Below are 19,270 nucleotides of genomic sequence, written 5' to 3'. Positions count from 1 at the left end.
AAGTGATAAGCGAATACTTGCATATTTGCCACTGAAATCATTGGCATGAAAGTGGCACAAATTTAAATGGATTATTCCCATTGTTTTGTATTTTCAAAAATAATGGTTTCATAATTCCCATCTTTTCATTTGAAAGGTGTCAATGATTCATTTACAATCATGGACAGTTATGTCTTGCATCTTTTACCCTTAAAATATTAGTCAGGGTGGGGGGGATAAAGTACTTTGAGGAAGCTTATGAAGTAAAACAGGAAATTTAGCACATTTTGATGCAGTAGGTATGAAGCTTAATTTTTCATCATGTCTCCATATCACCAAAAACCTGTCAGTTGCTACTTACCATGACTTCCAATAGTTCAAGAAAGTATGATAGAACAAACAGATGTTTTGACTCTAAATGCCAATTAGACAAGAGAGGGTTGGAAACACAGCTAATTGGATGTAATAGCTGCCATCCAAATATCTTTATAGACAGACTATTGACTGCCAAGGCAGAAATCATCTCCGCTAATTGGGCCCTTCTCCAATGTAGGCAAAACTATTACCTCACATGCTCTGAGCATGAGGGGCAGCAACTCAATTTTTTTTCCTCTGCGCAAAAACTGTGAAATGTTTAAATATCAAGATAGCTTTCAAGTCCCCAAAGATTGAACATCTATTATAAAAGTATCTTCTCCCCCTCTCCTTTCTGATTGATTGTGAGACCACTTACAAAAAAAGAAGGATCACTTTTCCTCCTGGAACATACATCATCCCCTTTAAGGTGAATTGGCACAATGAGAACACCTGTGGCTGCTCTCTGACTTGGTCTAGATTCTAGCTTATAGAAAGTTTACCTGTGGTTCATACGCAATCTAGCACAACGCCCTGCCTGTGTTCAAAAAGAATATTCAGCTCATTGTGTGACCCTCACCTGTTCTATTTGAAGTTCAGAAGAGCATTGTTGATAAGCTGAAAATTGTATTTTAAGTGTGTGTTATATGAAAGTGAGAAGCAAATCAAACAGCCATACACATTTCACCTCTGTAGTATATGCAGTAGGGTACTTTGGAATGGAAACTTACCGTGTGTCAAACCCCATTGCTATTTCTAGTTACAGGTAGGTAGCCGTGTTGGTCTGCCATAGTCGAAACAAAGTAAAAAAATTCCTTCCAGTAGCACCTTAGAGACCAACTAAGTTTGTTATTGGTATGAGTTTTCATGTGCATGCACACTTCTTCAGATACGAAGAAATGTGCTAGTGTTGATATATGAAAGGATTGATTATGTCTGATGAGCTTGACAATTCCAATAATAATAATAATAATAATAATAATTAGTAGTAGTAGTAGTAGTAGTATTAGTATTAGTATTAGTTTATTATTTATACCTCGCTCATCTGGCAGGGTTGCCCGAGCCACTCTGGGCATCTTCCAGCACGTATAAAAACATAATAAAATGTCAAACGTTTTAAACTTCCCGATACAGAGCTGCCTTCAGATGTCTTCTAAAAGTCAGATAGTTGCTTATCTCCTCAACATCTGATGGGAGGGTGTTCCACAGGGCGGGCGCCACTACTGAGAAGACCCTCTGCCTGGTTTCCTGCAACCTCACTTCTCACAGTGAGGGAACCACCAGAAGGCCCTCGGAGCTGGACCTCAGTGTCCGGGCTGAACAATGGGGGTGGAGACGCTCCTTCAGGTATACTGGGTTGAGGCCGTTTAGGGCTTTAAAGGTCAGCATCAACACCTGGAATTGTGCTTGGAAACATCAAGCATATGCAGGATCTGAAAGTGAGGCCAAAGTTGTAATATGATTAACAAAAGGGAATTTTTAAAAAAAGTCCAGGTGTCTGTGTTATACTTTGTGTTGAAAACCATTTTGTTCACCCATTATTTAAACAAAATATTTTCATTGTGTTCCATTGGGAACCAGTGCTTGAAATTTAAGCTTCTGTCCCACTTGTTTGAAAGGGGAAGTCCCATTGAATGCAGTGAGTGGTATTCAACTAAGTTTTACTCAGAGTAGACACCACCCTTAGGGATTTGCTTCCAAGTCATTATACATGAATTGGGCTGTAAGCTGAGGTAATACCAGAAGCATGTACCAGTACACTGTAGTTAAAGCTTCACAAAGTTCTAGGGTAATCTTTGACTGGTTTTCACTTTTTAAAGCTTGGAGCAACAGATTTAAAAGTAGCTTTTAGTGACCCCCCCTTGTAAAGAGGGCACAGATAGACTTTATTATGATAATACGTTTTTATTTTTAACTGAACTTGCCCTGCAGTTCTTGAATTATGGAACAAATCATAAAGCATTAAAATAAATAAATCCCTAGGACAATTCTGTTTAAAACATTCAGGTATTTATTGATTTCGGAAACAAATCACCCACGTCACCTTCATTTAAAAAAAAAATTGTTTGGAGACCAGTGCTACTTAAAACTCTGCTATAATGAAATATTCTGTCAAATTGTAGCTAATCAGTCTTCTAGCAGGTTTCAACTGGGGAGCTCCGGAAAGTCACAGATATGGCTGACTTGGAACTAAGAGGTGTATTAAAAATGGAGAAGAGAATGGTTTATGGGTCTGACTCTCCAGTTATCTTGTCTTGCTTCACTTTATCATGAAATCATGGAAATTTCAAAGCAATAATGCCCTAAGTGCTCTCAAGAGAGACTTCAGACATTTGTAAGGTAAAGGTAAAGGGACCCCTGACTGTTAGGTCCAGTTGTGGACGACTCTGGGGTTGCGGTGCTCATCTTACTTTACTGGCCAAGGGAGCCGGTGTACAGCTTCAGGGTCATGTGGCCAGCATGACTATGCCGCTTCTGGCTAAACCAGCCGTTTACCTTCCTGCCAGAGCGGTACCTATTATCTACTTGCACTTTGACATGCTTTTGAACTGCTAGCTGGGCAGGAGCAGGACTGAGCAACGGGAGCTCACCCCGTCGCGGGGATTCAAACTGCTGACCTTTTGATCGGCAAGCCCTAAACCACAGAGCCACCCATGTTAAACAGAGCACCCCAAAGAATCTTTACGGATGAACTTCCTGAACTAAATAGCTGACTGGATACATGCCATTTACATGGTGTTTGGGTGCACTTCCTTTTTATATGGAGAAAAGACAGAGATATAAAATTAAATAAAAATATTAAATAAAAAATTGCTCCTGAAAATGTGTTGCAATTTCATTAATTTTAAATCAGGTGTGTTGCTCACAGTTCATTAGGCATTCCTGTGGTATAGTCTTAATATGGCACTTTTTGTATGCATAGATACCAATCTTCAACATTATGGTGCAATGTCTGATTTACATTAAATGAAAATTGTCTCTGGTTGAAGAAGTAGTTCATTATACTTGCAACATCTCGAGCATAGCTGTTGTGGTGATAAACCACAAGAGTGAAGTTTCTGATAGACAATTTTAGTCCATGGGGCTCTTGTGACAATCTCAAGCATAGCAAATTTCATAGAGAATTTTTCTAATATCAGTGGTTTCACAGGACCTTTGTGACACCTCTCCATCCTGCACACAGCATTGTCATTGCTTGAGGTGAGCTTTCCCATGTGGCCCAGAGTCTTGCAGAAAAATGGAACTTTTGATCTAAGTAGCAGCATAATTGCAAAGTGTTGTTGTTGTTGTTATTTTATTAATTAAATTTGTATACTGCCCTTCATCCGCAAATCACAGGGTAGATCACAACATAGAAATACAAAACAAGAACACCAAATACATAATAAAACCAACCAACCAACCAATCAATAACCCATCTATCATGAACACATAGAATGTTAATCAGACAAAGAGAAATTATAGAGAAATGTTGCTAATCCATATCACTTCTGAGAGATTACAGCAGCTCTCATTTTGAGATGTTTCCTCACCTCCAGCAAGTGTTTTTGAGAGGCTCTTTTGTCAGGAATGTTGCTTTGTACATTATCTTTGAAAGATCAGCAAGGCAAGCAGTAAACTGGCAGAATCTCTACTCTGTCCCAATTGCCCAGTGCCAGGAACTCACACTCAGCCCCCCCCCCAAAAAAACTTGGACAGAGAGCTTGGAAAGAGAGAGAGAATCTGCATAGACCACAGTAGTTTACCCTCCCCAACTCACAGTTGTGCCCTGATTCTGCACCTAGTACCCGAGTGCTATGGGCACAGCTGGGTGAGACCAACTCCACCCTGTTCCACCACCCAGGCCTCAGGGTTACAGAGTGATTCATAATCAAATCATGGATGAGGGAGGTCTTACTCACAGCCGACTTGGCATTCAGCAACAGCAGCCATTGTTGCTTGTTAAGATTTAGCATAGATATCCCACAAACAGCCCATAAGCAAGCACATTTCCTAATTATGCACCCACTACAGCTGACACGGTTTCTGTTGCCTCAATCATAGAATTGTAGAATCTTAGAGTTGGAAGGGACCACAAGGGTCATCTAGTCCAACCCCGTGCAATGCAGGAATCTCAGCTAAAGCATCCATGACAGATGGTCATCCAACCACTACAGTACAGGATATGGCACGAGGAACCACTCTTGCTTTTTCAAACTATATATATATTCTATTTTTTACATAACTCTATACTGGTGCCAAGCAAGGATTGTTGCTGAATGTTGGCAATCTAGCTGCAGGTTAAAGAAGCATTATTCTGGGTGTTTGGAAAGCAAACAGGCCTCTGGAGAAGGATCAAAGGAAGATGGAATAAAATATTACAGTAAAGCATGCAGAAGAGTTTCTGCTTCATGGTATACAGGAGAGAGCAGCAGCTTAGCTGGAATACCTTTCTTATTATTTCCTATCTAGATATTGCCTGAGGAAGCTGAGGCTTGTTTTTGAGAGGCTCTCTTGTCAGGAATGTTTGCTTTGTGCATTATCTTTGAAAGGTCTGCGATGCAAAGGGTTTGCACGAATTCTTGGTGGGTGGGAGGGAGGCAGGACCTACCCACATAATATACTGGATACAAAAAAATATAAACTGAAAGTAAGCCTGTATTTAAATTGGCTAATCCATATCACTTCTGAGAGATTATAGCAGCTCTCATTTTGAGATGTTTCCTCACCTTCAGCAAGTCTTTGATATTTGGCAGGGGAGAAACCTCCAGGCGAGAGAACATTTTCCTTCGGCACAATTTCCTAATCCCCTCAGCACTTCTGCATGAATCCAGTTCGTTTCCCTGAATACGTTGAAATAGATGAAGCCCAACCTTTCGGTACCCTAATTTATGTCACTCAAGGCTATTTCAGGCTTTGTGCAGATGTGTTTCCTGGAGGTCTCCAGGCGAAAAATGTTCTGTCTGAAAGGGAAACATATGCCTCTAAACCCACAGGGATGTATGGCAGGAAGCTGGCATTGGCTTCAGCTTTCCAGGACATGGGCATCTCCCTCAAATGCTATGGAGTTGACTATATGGCATACAGGAGTGGAACTGGCCATCACTTGATTATGGGATCAAGAGCTATGTGTAAGCAAGCTGAAGTGTGACCTAAAAATAATTTGGACTGTAACAAGATGAACAATGTTTTCCTTTCTACAGTGCAGACATGTTGGGGCAGTATAGTTCCAGGTGTTCCATAGGGTATGCATGTTTGACTATTAGGTTGGCCATATGTCCTACTTTACAGGGAATAGTTCTCTATCTGTAAAGCTGCCAGAGGAATGTCCTCTATTTGAAGGGCTATCCGGGTCAATATTTTGGACTACTGCATTGCGCTCTATGTGGGGCTACCTTTGAAGGTGACCCTTCAACTAATACAGAATACGGCAGGTAGACTGGGAGTGGCCACCGAGACACATAACATTGGTCCTGAAAGACCTACATTGGCTCCCAGTACGATTCCAAGCACTATTCAAAGTGTTGGTGCTGACTTTTAAAGCCCTAAACGGCCTTGGCCCAGTATACCTGAAGGAGCGTCTCCACCCCCATCTTTTAGCCCAAACACTGAAGTCCAGCTCTGAGGGCCTTCTGGAGGTTCCCTCACTGCGAGAAGTGAGGGAACCAGGCAGAGGGCCTTCTAGGTGGTGGCGCCCTCCCTTTGGAACGCCCTCCCATCAGATGTCAAGGAAATAAACAACTATCTGACTTTTAGAATACATCTGAAGGAAGCCCTGATTAGGGAAGTTTTTAATTTTTGATGCTTTATCGTGTTTTTAATATTCTGTTGGGGGCCACCCAGAGTGGCTGGGGAAACCCAGCCAGATGGGAGGGGTATAAATAATAAGTTATTGTTATTATAGGCAACTGGGCAGTGTCTCATACAAAATGTGAAGGGACATAAACTTTTTTTCTCCCATCCAAGGAATACACTTGTATGCTTAGCTTTCTGTTAGCTACAGGAAGTTGAAGGATAAACTCACAGCTCAGCAGTCAAATACCGGTACCTCATACATCTCCTTAGCATACTATTCTGAATTCTCCCTAAAGGAAAACTTTGCCCTGTATATTTCTGTCCAGTATATTTGCTGCTCTGATGGAGGAGTGCTTAGTTTGCACTAGCAATTGGGCCTTTAGTGTTGTAGCTCCAGCCCTCTGGAATGAATTCCCATCTGAAATTAGGCAGGCACCTAACAACATGGTATTTAGGTGCCTATTGAATATATTTATCTTCAATAATGTATTTATTAGTTTTAGCATTCAGTCACAGCAGTAAAAACAAAATAAAAAATAGAGTAACAGAGAGAATCAAGGTTATGAAGCTACAAAGAATAAGCCACAGAGGCATTAAAGTCCAGATCAGATTATTTCCATATAATGACATTTATTATTATTATTATTATTATTATTATTATTATTATTCAGGAAGACTTTCCTTGAGAGGAAATTGGGCTTGGTGTTTTATCCTGCTTCTATATTGTACACTACTTCAGTGGTCTCAGACCATTATGCAGTTTATAAATCTGTTAAATAATTACTCATTGCGGGTCTTGGGACCAGACTTTTGAGGAATGCTAGACTGGTCCAAGCTGCAAATTACTGACATTGTAGAGTCATTAAGCACAAAGGGTAGCCCAACATAGCTTTGGGTTATCCAAGGGCTATTTAAAAGCCCTTGGGTATGTGGCAGTTGTGGGGAGCACGTTTGAAAAGTTTGCACATGGTAGCTCCCAACCCATGGTGAGCCAGTCGTTGCCAGAGAATTAGCATTTTTCAATGGGTGGTGGAAGTCAAATTCTACACTTGGGAGTTGGTATGTACAACTGGCTTTCCATATGTTGGTGGGTGCCTCCACTGTGCACTCAGATGGTTGTGTGAGTAGCTCTTAGGTATGTTTGGTTCTCCTTTCCATAAGTTTCTGGTGTTGGTTGTAGTGCTTTGACCTAAGTAACATAAACGGACACTTCAGTGCTGTTGCTTTGGAATGGCTTAACCATCCCCATGTCTGTTTCCCTTTTTAACACGAGCATGGCAATGTGTCCAACATCCCCACTTTTACAAAATACATACCAGTAACTATACAGATCCTCAGGATTCAGCCAAGAGCAGGGGAACTGGAATGGGGTAGCAAGTAATTTTTCACACACTTTCACACACACACACACAGAGAGAGAAAGAGAGAGAGAGAGAGAGAGAGAGAGCGCATAGGAGAGGGAGGGAGAGGTCTACAAATCTACAAATGCCTAAAACACCTTTAAAAATCCAGATCCTTGTTTATGACTTGTGGGAGCGGGACTTGTCCCTGGAGGATACCTGTGTTATCAACATAGAAACATTTCAAAGCTTCTCCCAAGACACTTCTGCAAAAGGCATAGTTGTGATGGGGTCTTGAGCGCTTGTAGAATCACCTTTGGGCAGCTCTAGGATTCTAGGGCACAGCCTTGGAATGTGAGAGTCAATCCTGAAGGACAAAGTCTCTGTGAGCATATTCCATGTGCCCTTCTGAGGCTTGCATGCATCTAGATTTGGGAAAAGGACTTCCGGAACAACTCCCAGTCCCTCTCATTTTTAGAAACTAAGCAAATGCTAGCCGTTGCTCACTGGTATTATTGTCAGCGGTTCTATTTCTGTATTTTCATATTGCTGCTTGGCTCAGAACCTTTCAATTCTAACTGACCTGGTGCATTTGGCTAACATTTGCCACCAAGAATCTATCAATTATTTAACAGTTAAATGAATGAGATTGAAATGCATAAATAACACCAAGCGAAAGGAAAGTGTTTGGGTTAAAAAAGAAGAAAAAAATTCTCCTCAGGAAAAGGCTTTTCCTGTGGCTGTTACAATGCAGTAAATTGTGTGGGTGCAGAACTACTGTCGACTAAAGTACGGAGGGGGAAAAATCCTACATTGAGAAGATTTGAAATCTCATCGAAAGGGAAGCAGTGAGATGGGAAATGCTCTCTTCTAGGTAACAAAATCTTCAGTTTCTTTTCTTGATGTTGAAATACAGGTCTAATGAATAGCACAAAGGGGTGAGCATGCAATAAATCCCGAATCTTCTGTGTGTAAAGGTTGTGAGATGTCTAGATATATTTGGAAAATAGGATGCTATCTCTCTGTGTGTGTGTTGTCTTGAAGTTGGCTAACCTAAAAAAAATTCAATTTGCCTTGTCAATGCTTCCTGGAGTAGAATTCCACTCTTTGGTCCTTATCCCAGGTAAGAGAATATTTGCAATTGTGCTTTGTTTGAAGGAAATAATACTAATAATAATAAAATCTGTGAATGAGCAGATACTGCTAAGGCATTTTTGGGTACCTTTGAGTATAAATTGGTTGTTATGGAGACTGGTAAAAATAAATGCTGATATTTTGCCCTGGGTTCATTCCTTCCAGCTTGCTGAAGAAAATTGAACGCGAAACATGGAGAGAAAGTGGCGTTTCATTAATCGCCACTGTAACCCGTCTTATGGAGAGACTGCTGGACTACAGGTGAGCAATTGCTGCATGATTTATAGCAAGAAATATGCCATGGTCTGAAAGTCTGGTGCCAGCATTCCTTCGAGAAAATTATCATTAGCTAGAATATGAAAGCACACACACATCATCAGATACCAAGTTTTCAGGAGTTCATAATTCAATGTAGGGTACAAGGGGGTAAGCCACATGTTTGATTGCCTCCCCCCCCACCCCCACAAAATTATCCTTGCCTGTTGAAAGCTTATGTGCCAGGAAGAAGAGATCTCACCACCTTCCTGACACAATAGTTTTCTATGTAAAAGGTTCTCCTCCCCCCAAAATAAATAAATCACAGAACATTAGTAGAACGCCATGGTTCTGCATATGTAGATCAGCTCTAAGAATGACTTAGTGTGGTGTAGTGGTTAAGAGCGGTAGTCTCGTAATCTGGTGAACCGGGTTCGCGTCTCCGCTCCTCCACGTGCAGCTGCTGGGTGACCTTGGGCTAGTCACACTTCTTTGAAGTCTCTCAGCCCCACTCACCTCACAGAGTGTTTGTTGTGGGGGAGGAAGGGAAAGGAGAATGTTAGCCACTTTGAGACTCCTTCTGGTAGTGATAAAGCGGGATATCAAATCCAAACTCTTCTTCTCTTATGGTAGTGCAAGTCAGTCATATGTTGCAGTAATGTGCACCGCAGTTGTGCACTAGGTCTGATGGTATTACATCAGGCATATTGCCAGTGTCAGGTTGGGTCTTACTGCGCATCTTCTGATGGATCCTGTACAGGATGCATTGCAACCCCTTCCTCACTTTTGACATCTGTAGGCGCTGTGGCAACAGACACAACCAAGAATCTAGGACGAATTGTCTTAGGTTCTGCACATTTGGCATAGAGAGAGGCCATCTGTGGCCTGAAAACACGATGGCAGCTAGACAGAGCAGACGAAAGATGTAGGAGGCAGGTAGCACTAGTCTAAATTTTTCATGTAAGCCACGCATAACTTGAATCCAAATAAAGGAAGAGTCCACATTTGTCCAGCTTTTCCTTTGGTGATACCAGTCTTGAAGGTGGTCTGTTTAGTTTGATAGCAGTTCCAGGCATTGGGTGAGTGGTGAATATCATATTACAGCTCACCTTTGCTTTGCAAGGCCTGCTGTCAAGATCTCTGGCTTTGCATTTCTTCTTTATATAGTTGTAATCTTTGTAGTGGCCCTGTGCAGCACATCCTTGTTGCAGATTGAAGGGTGGGGTGGGCAGGAATCAGGCTTGCCTAAGGCCCCCTTGAGGGTATATGGCAAAGGCAAGAATCAAATCGCTACCCTGCACCATAACTCCTTTCTACTATGGGGACCGAGCACAGAAAGATTGGCTGTCTTCCTACCTATAACATTCACTTGTGAACGAGGATTGTTCAGCTCTGTGGGACTTACCGGTACTTCCATGCCAACATGCTTAGGGCTGGACTGTGTGTGTTTTTAGATGAGGCCATGCATGAAATCTTCACTGCCAGAACCTAAACCCAGGATAATCTTAAATTCCAGTCCCCTTTCTAATTCTAGGTCTGTGGGCAGTCTCACTCCGTGTCCCACCCCCCTTTTGGTTTTGCATTTTTATAACAATATTTTTATTGATTTTCATTAATAATGCACAAAAGGAGATAGAGAACTTAAGAAGTACATTGAGTTTCCCCTTTTCTCCAAACTTCTTCCCTCCCTCCCACAGAACAGCTCACTCCATATCCTTGAAAGAGGACGATCTGAACCATATTTGTTGTCCTTGCTTTCAATTTCACAAGATAGCCAGGTTATTAAAGATTTACAGTGTAGATCCAGAAAGATGCTTGGGTATATATGGCGGGATTTATATTATTATTAAACAAACAAACAAAGCTAGTGCATGTATATGATGCTTTACAGAGGAGGAGAGCATCTGTTCTTACCACTTAGGTCTTCCAGTTGACAGGGGTGGAACAAACTCTTGCCCATGGACCCATTGTTTAGTATCATAGCTCCACTAGCTTGGACAAAAAGAAAGATGATTTAGGATGAAGCTGCAGTGTATCCTTCTAGGGCAGGGTTTCTCATTCTTGGGTCTCCAGCTGTTTTTGGACTACAATTCCCATCATCCTTAGCTAGCAGAACTAGTGTTCAGTGGTGAACTAGCAGAACCAATACCAAGATGAAGGTCTACCGGGCTTGTGTGTTGAGCACACTGCTTTATGGAACTTGCGCTGGGCAGGAGCAACACCTCATTGCCTTCCGTATGTTCAGTGTCAGGAAGATTTTGGGCATCACATGGCAGGACAGTGTCTCAAACAAAGATGTGCTCTTCAAAGCCCATATTCTCAGCATGTTTACGCTTCTGTCTCAGCAACATCTATGCTGGCTTGGTGATGTACACAGAATGTAAGATGGCAGGCTCCCCAAAGTTGTGCTTTACAGGGAGCTGGCTTCAGGCACCAAACCCATTGGCAGGCCAACTCTGCTTTATAAAGATGTCTGCAGACATGGCATGAAGGCTGGCAACATTAGCCCCACAGTGTGGGAATCCCTTGCAGATGATCACAGTGTGTGGAGACCGTCATTCATGCATCCACAGCAGTGATCAGAGGAGAAATGACTTCTGCGAGGAGCGCAGAGACAAGAAACACTGTAGTGTACCTGTAACAGTGAAACCAGACACCTTCGTCTTCGCCCGGCTGCAATGAAACATGTCTCTACCATATTGGTCTCTACAACTACAGCAGGTGCTGAAACTCTCCAATGGTTTGACCCCGTTGGTGCACTCTTCTATTGTATCTCAAGACTGATGAATTGCAACAACAACAACAACAACAACAACAACAACAACAACAACAACAACAACAACAAAATACACACACACACACACCCTCATTGTATTTTACCCTGGAATGCAAAAAAACATGATCAGAGTTCCAGGACAGATTCAAGCCAGCCAAAGCACTCATGAAAAGTGTGATTCATGGTCAGTGAGGGTTATGGCCTGTGTTAAAGGTAAAAAGGTAAAGGACCCCTGGGCGCTTAAATCCAGTCAAAAGCGACTATGGGGTTGTGGCGCTCATCTTGCTTTCAGGCCAAGGGAGCTGGCATTTGTCCACAGACAGCTTTCTGGGTCATGTGGCCAGCATGACTAAACCGTTTCTGGTGCAACGGGACACCACGACGGAAACCAAAGTGCACAGAAACGCCGTTTACCTTCCCACCACAACGGTGCCTGTTTATCCACTTGCACTGTGTGCTTTCGAACTGCTAGGTTGGCAGGAGCTAGGGCAAAGCAATGGGAGCTCACTCCATCGCGGGGATTCGAACCACCAACCTTCCAGTCGGCAAGCCCAAGAGGCTCAGTGGTTTAGACCACAGCACCACCCACGTCCTGCGGAGATGCATTGTGGCTAGGGAAGCATGTGTCTTGGAAAAGATCCCAATAGAGGAATGGAGAGCTGCATTTATCCCCTGAACTTGAGGTTCCTCACCTCTGCTCCACAGCAACCAATTGACATTCCCCTGTTTCATCCAGGTCTGGACTCCTGCAGTTCTACCAGAGGAACTGCAGGAGCCCAGCTCCATCCTTTTAATTCCTTTGCTCTATTCATCGGCTATGGAGGAGCAGCCTGGAGTGCTGGGAGTGCAAACACTGCCCTGGGCCACTGCGTCATCACTGCGCCAGTGTGGTGGAGTGGCTTATGAGCGGTAGTCTCATAATCTGGTAAACCGGGTTCATGTCTCCGCTCCTCCACATGCAGCTGCTGGGTGACCTTGGGCTAGTCACACTTCTTTGAAGTCACTCAGCCTCACTCACCTCACAGAGTGTTTGTTGTGGGGGAGGAAGGGGAAGGAGAATGTTAGCCCCTTTGAGACTCCTTCGGGTAGTGATAAAGCAGGATATCAAATCAAAACTCTTCTTCTTCCTCACACTGATTGTAGAGCAGCCCAGGCTTGAAGCCTGAATCTTTGGACTGGCCAGAGCCATTTGACTGAGATAGGGAATGACTCCAGGAGTTCTTCTGCCAATTACTGAATTCATTTACTTTTCACATTTAGATTACAGTCTCACCTGGTTGTAGTGGGAGGCTCTCTGATGTACTCTGAATTTTATTGCTTCACGTGTTTTAGAGCTCAAATCTGGCATCGGAAATTTTTTTGGAGCAAAACCTGCAGGTTCTGGGGTTGAACACGCTAGAGCTTTGGCTCTCATTAATCCACATACCTGCAGTTGTTTGTTCTCTGTGGGTCATTGGCCCTTGATAGGAAAAAAAGTGTCCCACTCCTGATATATAAACAGAAGAAGGGCAGATTATCAAGGCAGACACGGACAAGGGATGGATGTGTAATTTTTGCAGTTATTGCATTTACAGTTTAAGGTTGATTTACCCTGAACTATGCTTTGGTCCTCGGAGATCTTATCTTGCATTAGGCTTCATAGTGAGAGTACCAGCTGACATATATTCTTGAATCAAATAGTGTATTTGAGTCAGTTAATAACAGAATTTATTTTGGATACATCGTTTTATCTAACATGCATAATTAATTCTTCTGCGCATGATTTGGTCTGTTTTTTAAAGTAATATTTTTTTAACCCCTCCAGGGACTGCATGAAAATGGGTGACGTGGATGGCAAAAAGATTGGCTGTACTGTCAGCTTGCTGGTGCGTATCTCTTTCTCTTGGGAGATCTTAACTATGTCACTTTAAGGATCCGATTGTTTAGATAAGGAGCGTGTTTTTAATAGCTTACTTTCCAAACTGGGATTTAAAAGTACGCTTTCCACTGCATAATTAATGAATTCAAAACCTATTATAGAATCATGAAGTATTCATGTTGCATTTGAATATATATTGATAAGCCTGCAAAAGTATAGTCGTCCTGCCCGGTTTGGATAGTGGGTGGGTGTCTCTAATTATATGAGCTGGAAGGTGGGAAAGAAGCAAGAGAAGTGGGATTCTTCTGAGCACATATGCTACTTGGCTGGCAGTGAGGAAAGGAAGCAGGGATACTTCTTCCAACAACCTTGCTGCTTCTTATTCAGGACAGAAACCTTTCTGGGTTTTTTTACAATTGATAGGGAATTTGTAACTTTTTCCAACTACAGGTGAAATAATATTTTTCAAAGGGTGATTTTCTCTCTGAGAAATGTGTGATGGAGTGGGAGATATCCCCCCACATTTTTATTTTTATTTTTTACTTTCTGCATGATTTAGAGGAACTATATTATTTCAAGGTTAGTTGGATGACTATTTTATTTGGATGGATGGATGGATGGATGGATAGATGTAATTGTGATATTCGCACAACAATTAATCCTTTAGGACCACAGAGCGGCTTATGATGATAAAGCACATTTGCATCCTGGCCTTCCACAGAGGGCACCAGGTCAGATATGGTCGCTGTCTCCTCTGTTATTGTTTTTGTCTCACCAAAAGCAGCCAATAATAGCGGGGGCTAACAGATATAAAACATTTTCCTACTTAATGCAGATTTCTACCGACCCTTGTAATCTGCCCAGGGACGAAGGAAGGGGGGTGCAGTGCAGGCGGTCTCCCTGGGTGTCTTCGATGAGGGCGTGACATTTGGCACGCTGCCCGCTTGCGACTCCCAAGGCTACCCCGAGCTGTCGGGGGAAGGGGGGGAGCTGTGCCGCTCTGCCGGGAGCATTCCCCCCTCCCCCCTTTGTTTTGACAGCTGGGGGAGGCTTGGGAGTCACAGGCAGGTGGCACGCCGAATGTCCGCCATCAGCGGCTCACTCTGCCTCCGGCTGCAGGGCACTCGCGCTGTTCTGTGCACCTGAATGGCTATCCCGCGCCTGGGAGGGCACCCTCTGAGCCCGGGGCCCCTCGGGAGCATGTCCCCCCCCCCCGGGCAGCGCAGGAATATGCTCCCCCGCTGAATCTGCTAGTGCCTTGTAACTATGCAGGGCAGCTTACAACGATTTAAAATCATAATGCCATAAAATATGATTAAAAACACCACAATAAAATACATGGAATACAAGGCATTAAAATGCATTGAAAATAAAATAAAGGCAGAAACCACAGAAATAAAATGGCATTTACAGCAGATACTTAGCAGGCAAAAGGCTGCCCATGTAACAATATTTTTACCAATCGGCACAGAGCAAGAGATGAGACCCTTTGTGCTTCGTAAAGTCAAGCCTTCCACAATACTGGGTGCACCCCTGGAAAGGTGCCACCTCTCCTTGCATATACACTTACCTGAGTGAACTCAATGAGGCTTACTTCTGAGTAGGCATGTGTGATTGCTCCTCCATTAATTTATTTATTTCCTCAAACTTACACACTGCTTGGCTGTTTAAAAAAAAAAAAACACCTTAAAGCGGTTTACGAAAAATTTAAAGCAATAAAATCAAGAAAAATTCAAAACATTCAAAAATTAAAATACTAAAAGATTCAATTTGCCTCAACTTTCTAAGCACAGCTACTATAATAAATGTCAGCAAAACCATATCAGCCCATACCACGTGCACATTTCAACCTGCCCAAAGCTCCATGAAAATGGGCTGCAAACCATTTGTCCACCAATGGTGGACCAGTAAACTTTGGAGCTGAGTGGGGATTTTTTTTTGTCTGAGCTTCCAAATCCAGACCTACCACTGATGCTTTACCAATTGCAGAAATAGATGGTGGCCCCTTCCAATCTCTAGGTCATTATTTGCATCCTAATGTCCACAGAAGTACATATCTTTCATCCAAAAGGAATTTCTTTGCCACGAGTACAGGAGCTGGAGTAAAGGAACTCAGTGAAGATTGTTACTGAGAAGCCCGAACTTTTGCCTTTTATATGAAGAGCCAAATAGGCTCTTAACCATTTTCTTAACAGCAAGAGCTTGTCAGGTTAAGAAAAGTGTCACCTTGGTGACACTTTAATTGCAAGTTGTTGTTTCTTTTTTATTTATCCATGGGCTCAGGCTGCTCTATTCTTTTCATCTCTCTGCCTCAAAACCATCAATGTGGACTATACTTTACCATTCACAATACTTAACGAAAATGTCTCCAAATGCTTCAGATTAGATTCCCCTGATGTGCATGTAGGCATGGCTTTACAATCCAGCAAATCCCTTTTGAATACACCTGTGGTATTGCACTTCACCAGAGTCCTTGACCTCTGCAGTTCTGCTTCACTTAAACATGGTGCTGTGTTCCCACCAATGCTGCTTTCGATGCTTTGCATTGCTGTTTGTGTCTGACGTAGATCCTATGTGAAAGGGAAATTTCTGTTAATATCACCAGATGGAGTGATAAGTCATTGATCTTTCAAAGCATTCAGTTTTGGGAGGGAGGATGAAAGAATCTGTCTTTTGAATGACTACAGAGACAAGTAGCATTTAAATAACTAGGATGGCCATATGCAAATTGCCAAAAAGGAGGAAATGTATCATTGCAAAAGAGGACACACATTTGCATGAAATTTGCAAATGCTTATTTATAGATAAGTCTTCAGATAGAGGACTAGCAGCACACATGGCCACTCTATTCAACACATTTTAGTTTTCGGTAATTTAAAGACCCATACTTTGAATGTATTTCTACACCCCCTTCCCTTTCCTCTAGGCAAGGTGGTCCATGAAGAGTTTGCTATGGGATTTTCATGTTTTGATTTTGCCCAGACTAGTGCTATTGACTTCCGTGTCTAAAAGGAAAGCAACTGCATTCTCTGTAATGGGATTGGACTAAATGAGTTGAGGTGCTGTGCTTTGATTCTTGCAGAGTTAGAACTAGCTGTGTCTAACATATACCATCTCTGAGAAAATATGCTTGTTTTATCTGTAAAGGCTGATTCATACATGCTAGTTTTTGATCCAGTTTGTACATCACATTAAACCACAGCTGAAAACAAACTCTGGCTTGTTTTCTGATTGTGTTGACAGGAGCAGGGGAGAAGTGGAACAATACCTTTTTAGCAATGTGCACCAGCATCCTGCACATTCACATTAAAATATTGGTACAGTTTATTTGCCTACTGTAGAGGAATATTCATGTAAAAGCAAACTCACTGTACAAAATCTGAAAAACCCTTGACCCTATTTGAACAAATCCCTATGCAAGAAGTGGATATACCTGGTGTGGGAGTGTATCCTTTCCACAACACAGACAAGGCACATCTGCCTATTTTTGTTTTCTTCCAAACGTTCTTGTCTGGATATAACAGTTAGGTATAAATTCCAATGTACATATATCCCACTGGGGACAACTGTGTGATTTGAGTTTACTATGTATGCTGCTTTCAGCCTCAAGGGACCATTATTTTTTGTAATCCTTTAAAATCCCATGTGTCTAGTACAAACTCATTCAAACCACACCCATACAGATTTCGCATTCCAATTTAGCTGAGACTCAGATGCCGTTTTAAACTATCTGTATTCAAAATGGCTGCATCTCCAGATTACGGTAAGTGTTTAATCTGGAGTGGCGCTGTGAGTTAAACCACAGAGCCTAGGGCTTGCTGATCAGAAAGTTGGTGGTTCGAATCCCCGTGACAGGGTGAGCTCCCTTTGCTTGGTCCCAGCTCCTGCCCACCTAGCAGTTTGAAAGCATGTCAAAGTGCAAGTAGATAAATAGATACCGCTCTGGCAGGAAGGAAATGGCGTTTCCATGCTCTGCTCTGGTTCGCCAGAAGCGGCTTAGTCATGCTGGCCACATGACCCAGAAGCTGTACGCCAGCTTCCTCGGCCAGTAATGCAAGATGAGCACTGGACACAACTGGACCTAATGGTCAGGGGTCCCTTTACCTCTACCTTTATTGTTTCCCTGAACACCTCTTTTCTTGAGCGGTATCTGATTATTAAAATGTATGCACATTTGTTAAATACAAAAACTATGCAAATACATTTATTTTAAAACGTATACTCGATCACCCTAGCTTCATTGATTTCTCACAGTGACTAAGAACACAATATAAAGAGTAGAGGAAGAAAAAAGCAAGTATCAGTTTGAAATTCACAGATAATTTTTTAAAATGTAATGCCCCATGCGAAATATTTTGTCACAGATTAGGAATAGTGAATCATAATTAAGTTTTTCCATTTTCAGATTGGAGCACTAGCGATGACTAAATGAACTATCTTTATCTTTCTCAGTCTCTTTATTTACAACATTATACTAATATCAATGTGTAATGAGGTACCAATTGGCAGTTATTCTGGCATTGTATGTAATAAAAAGCAGCAGGGATATGTATAGCAGATGTCCCACACTATGGATAACAGAAGCTAGATTTTACCCAGTGCACAGAGGTAAACAAACCCGTGGGAAAAAATTACCTATAAGAATCAATGTAGATTTCTGAAAACAACATTTTGCAGCATCATTGCACCCCATTCCCAACTCATTGCTCATATCTTTTAATTGATTTTGTTACCAATATAACCTATCACACATTTTCCTCTTTTTTTTACATTTTCCTCTTTTTTAAAGTAACACTTTTTTGTTTTAAAAAAACTAAAATGACTACTTAATATTCATCATAACATTTCCCCAAAACACTTTTTTTTCCTGATTCCAAAGCTTTTGTGGTATCTGATAAAGAATGGTTTTCAAGAGAGAGAGAGAGATCTGGAATAGGTTAAAAGGCACAGATAATGTTGCTACCTTGTCTTTTATAACTATATTGTGTTGCAATGTGTTTTTATTCCAGAATTTTTACAAGACAGAATTGAATAAAGAGGAGATGTATATTCGATATATACATAAACTGTATGATCTGCACCTTAAAGCACAAAACTTCACAGGTAAATAATTCACCAAATAATCTGGGTAAAAAATATATGTTTTGAGACATGGACACAGATTAGTGGAATAAATAGGTGGAGGAATTCCTCCTGTGTCTCAAGCTGCCATCTATGTTTTCTGGGAAAACCTGGATATAGCAAGGCAGAGTCGTGGACGCCTGCATGGGAACTGATCTTATCTTCTCAGATATGCCTTCAAGTTGGTGGTATTTCCAAAGCTCTTTAGATCTGAATCCCTAGTTTGGACGCACAATATGGTTTGACTGCAGAGGTAATAGCAGGAACAACCCCCCAAAATATTATCCTTGAGGCAGAGCAACAAATCGTGCCTGCTCTTCCTGCATGCAAGTTAATGTACTCTGTCAGTTAACTTGTGGGGGGGGGAGAAATCCCACAAGCGCTTCTACCCTTCCTGGCAGTAAAAAATTACAATATTAAATAGCCCAACAATTCTCTGCCTTTTTATAATATCCGAAGCCAGCTGCCTAGGGTCGCCGCCTCAATGGATGGCGTTGAGTAAGAACAACCTTTGGTGTGGTGTAGTGGTTAAGAACAGTAGGCTCGTAATCTGGGGAACTGGGTTCACGTCTCCGCTCCTCCACATGCAGCTGCTGGGTGACCTTGGGCTAGTCACACTTCTTTGAAGTCTCTCAGCCCCACTCACCTTACAGAGTGTTTGTTGTGGGGGAGGAAGGG

The 19,270-nt window shown here is 42.1% G+C and overlaps 1 protein-coding gene across 1 annotated transcript in view; it reads left to right on the top strand.

Moving 5' to 3' along the window:
• The window catches only part of DOCK4 (dedicator of cytokinesis 4), a 231,248-nt gene that overhangs the window by 178,312 nt on the left and 33,666 nt on the right, over positions 1-19,270 (top strand). The window contains 4 exon segments of the mRNA XM_033162667.1: positions 8,545-8,571; positions 8,748-8,843; positions 13,418-13,478; positions 18,481-18,574. Coding sequence (XP_033018558.1) covers positions 8,545-8,571; positions 8,748-8,843; positions 13,418-13,478; positions 18,481-18,574 — 278 coding nt within the window.

The sequence above is a fragment of the Lacerta agilis genome, chromosome 10 (genome assembly GCF_009819535.1).
Source record: "Lacerta agilis isolate rLacAgi1 chromosome 10, rLacAgi1.pri, whole genome shotgun sequence".
Lineage (NCBI taxonomy): Eukaryota > Metazoa > Chordata > Lepidosauria > Squamata > Lacertidae > Lacerta > Lacerta agilis.
This window is presented reverse-complemented; position numbering and strand designations above follow the sequence as displayed.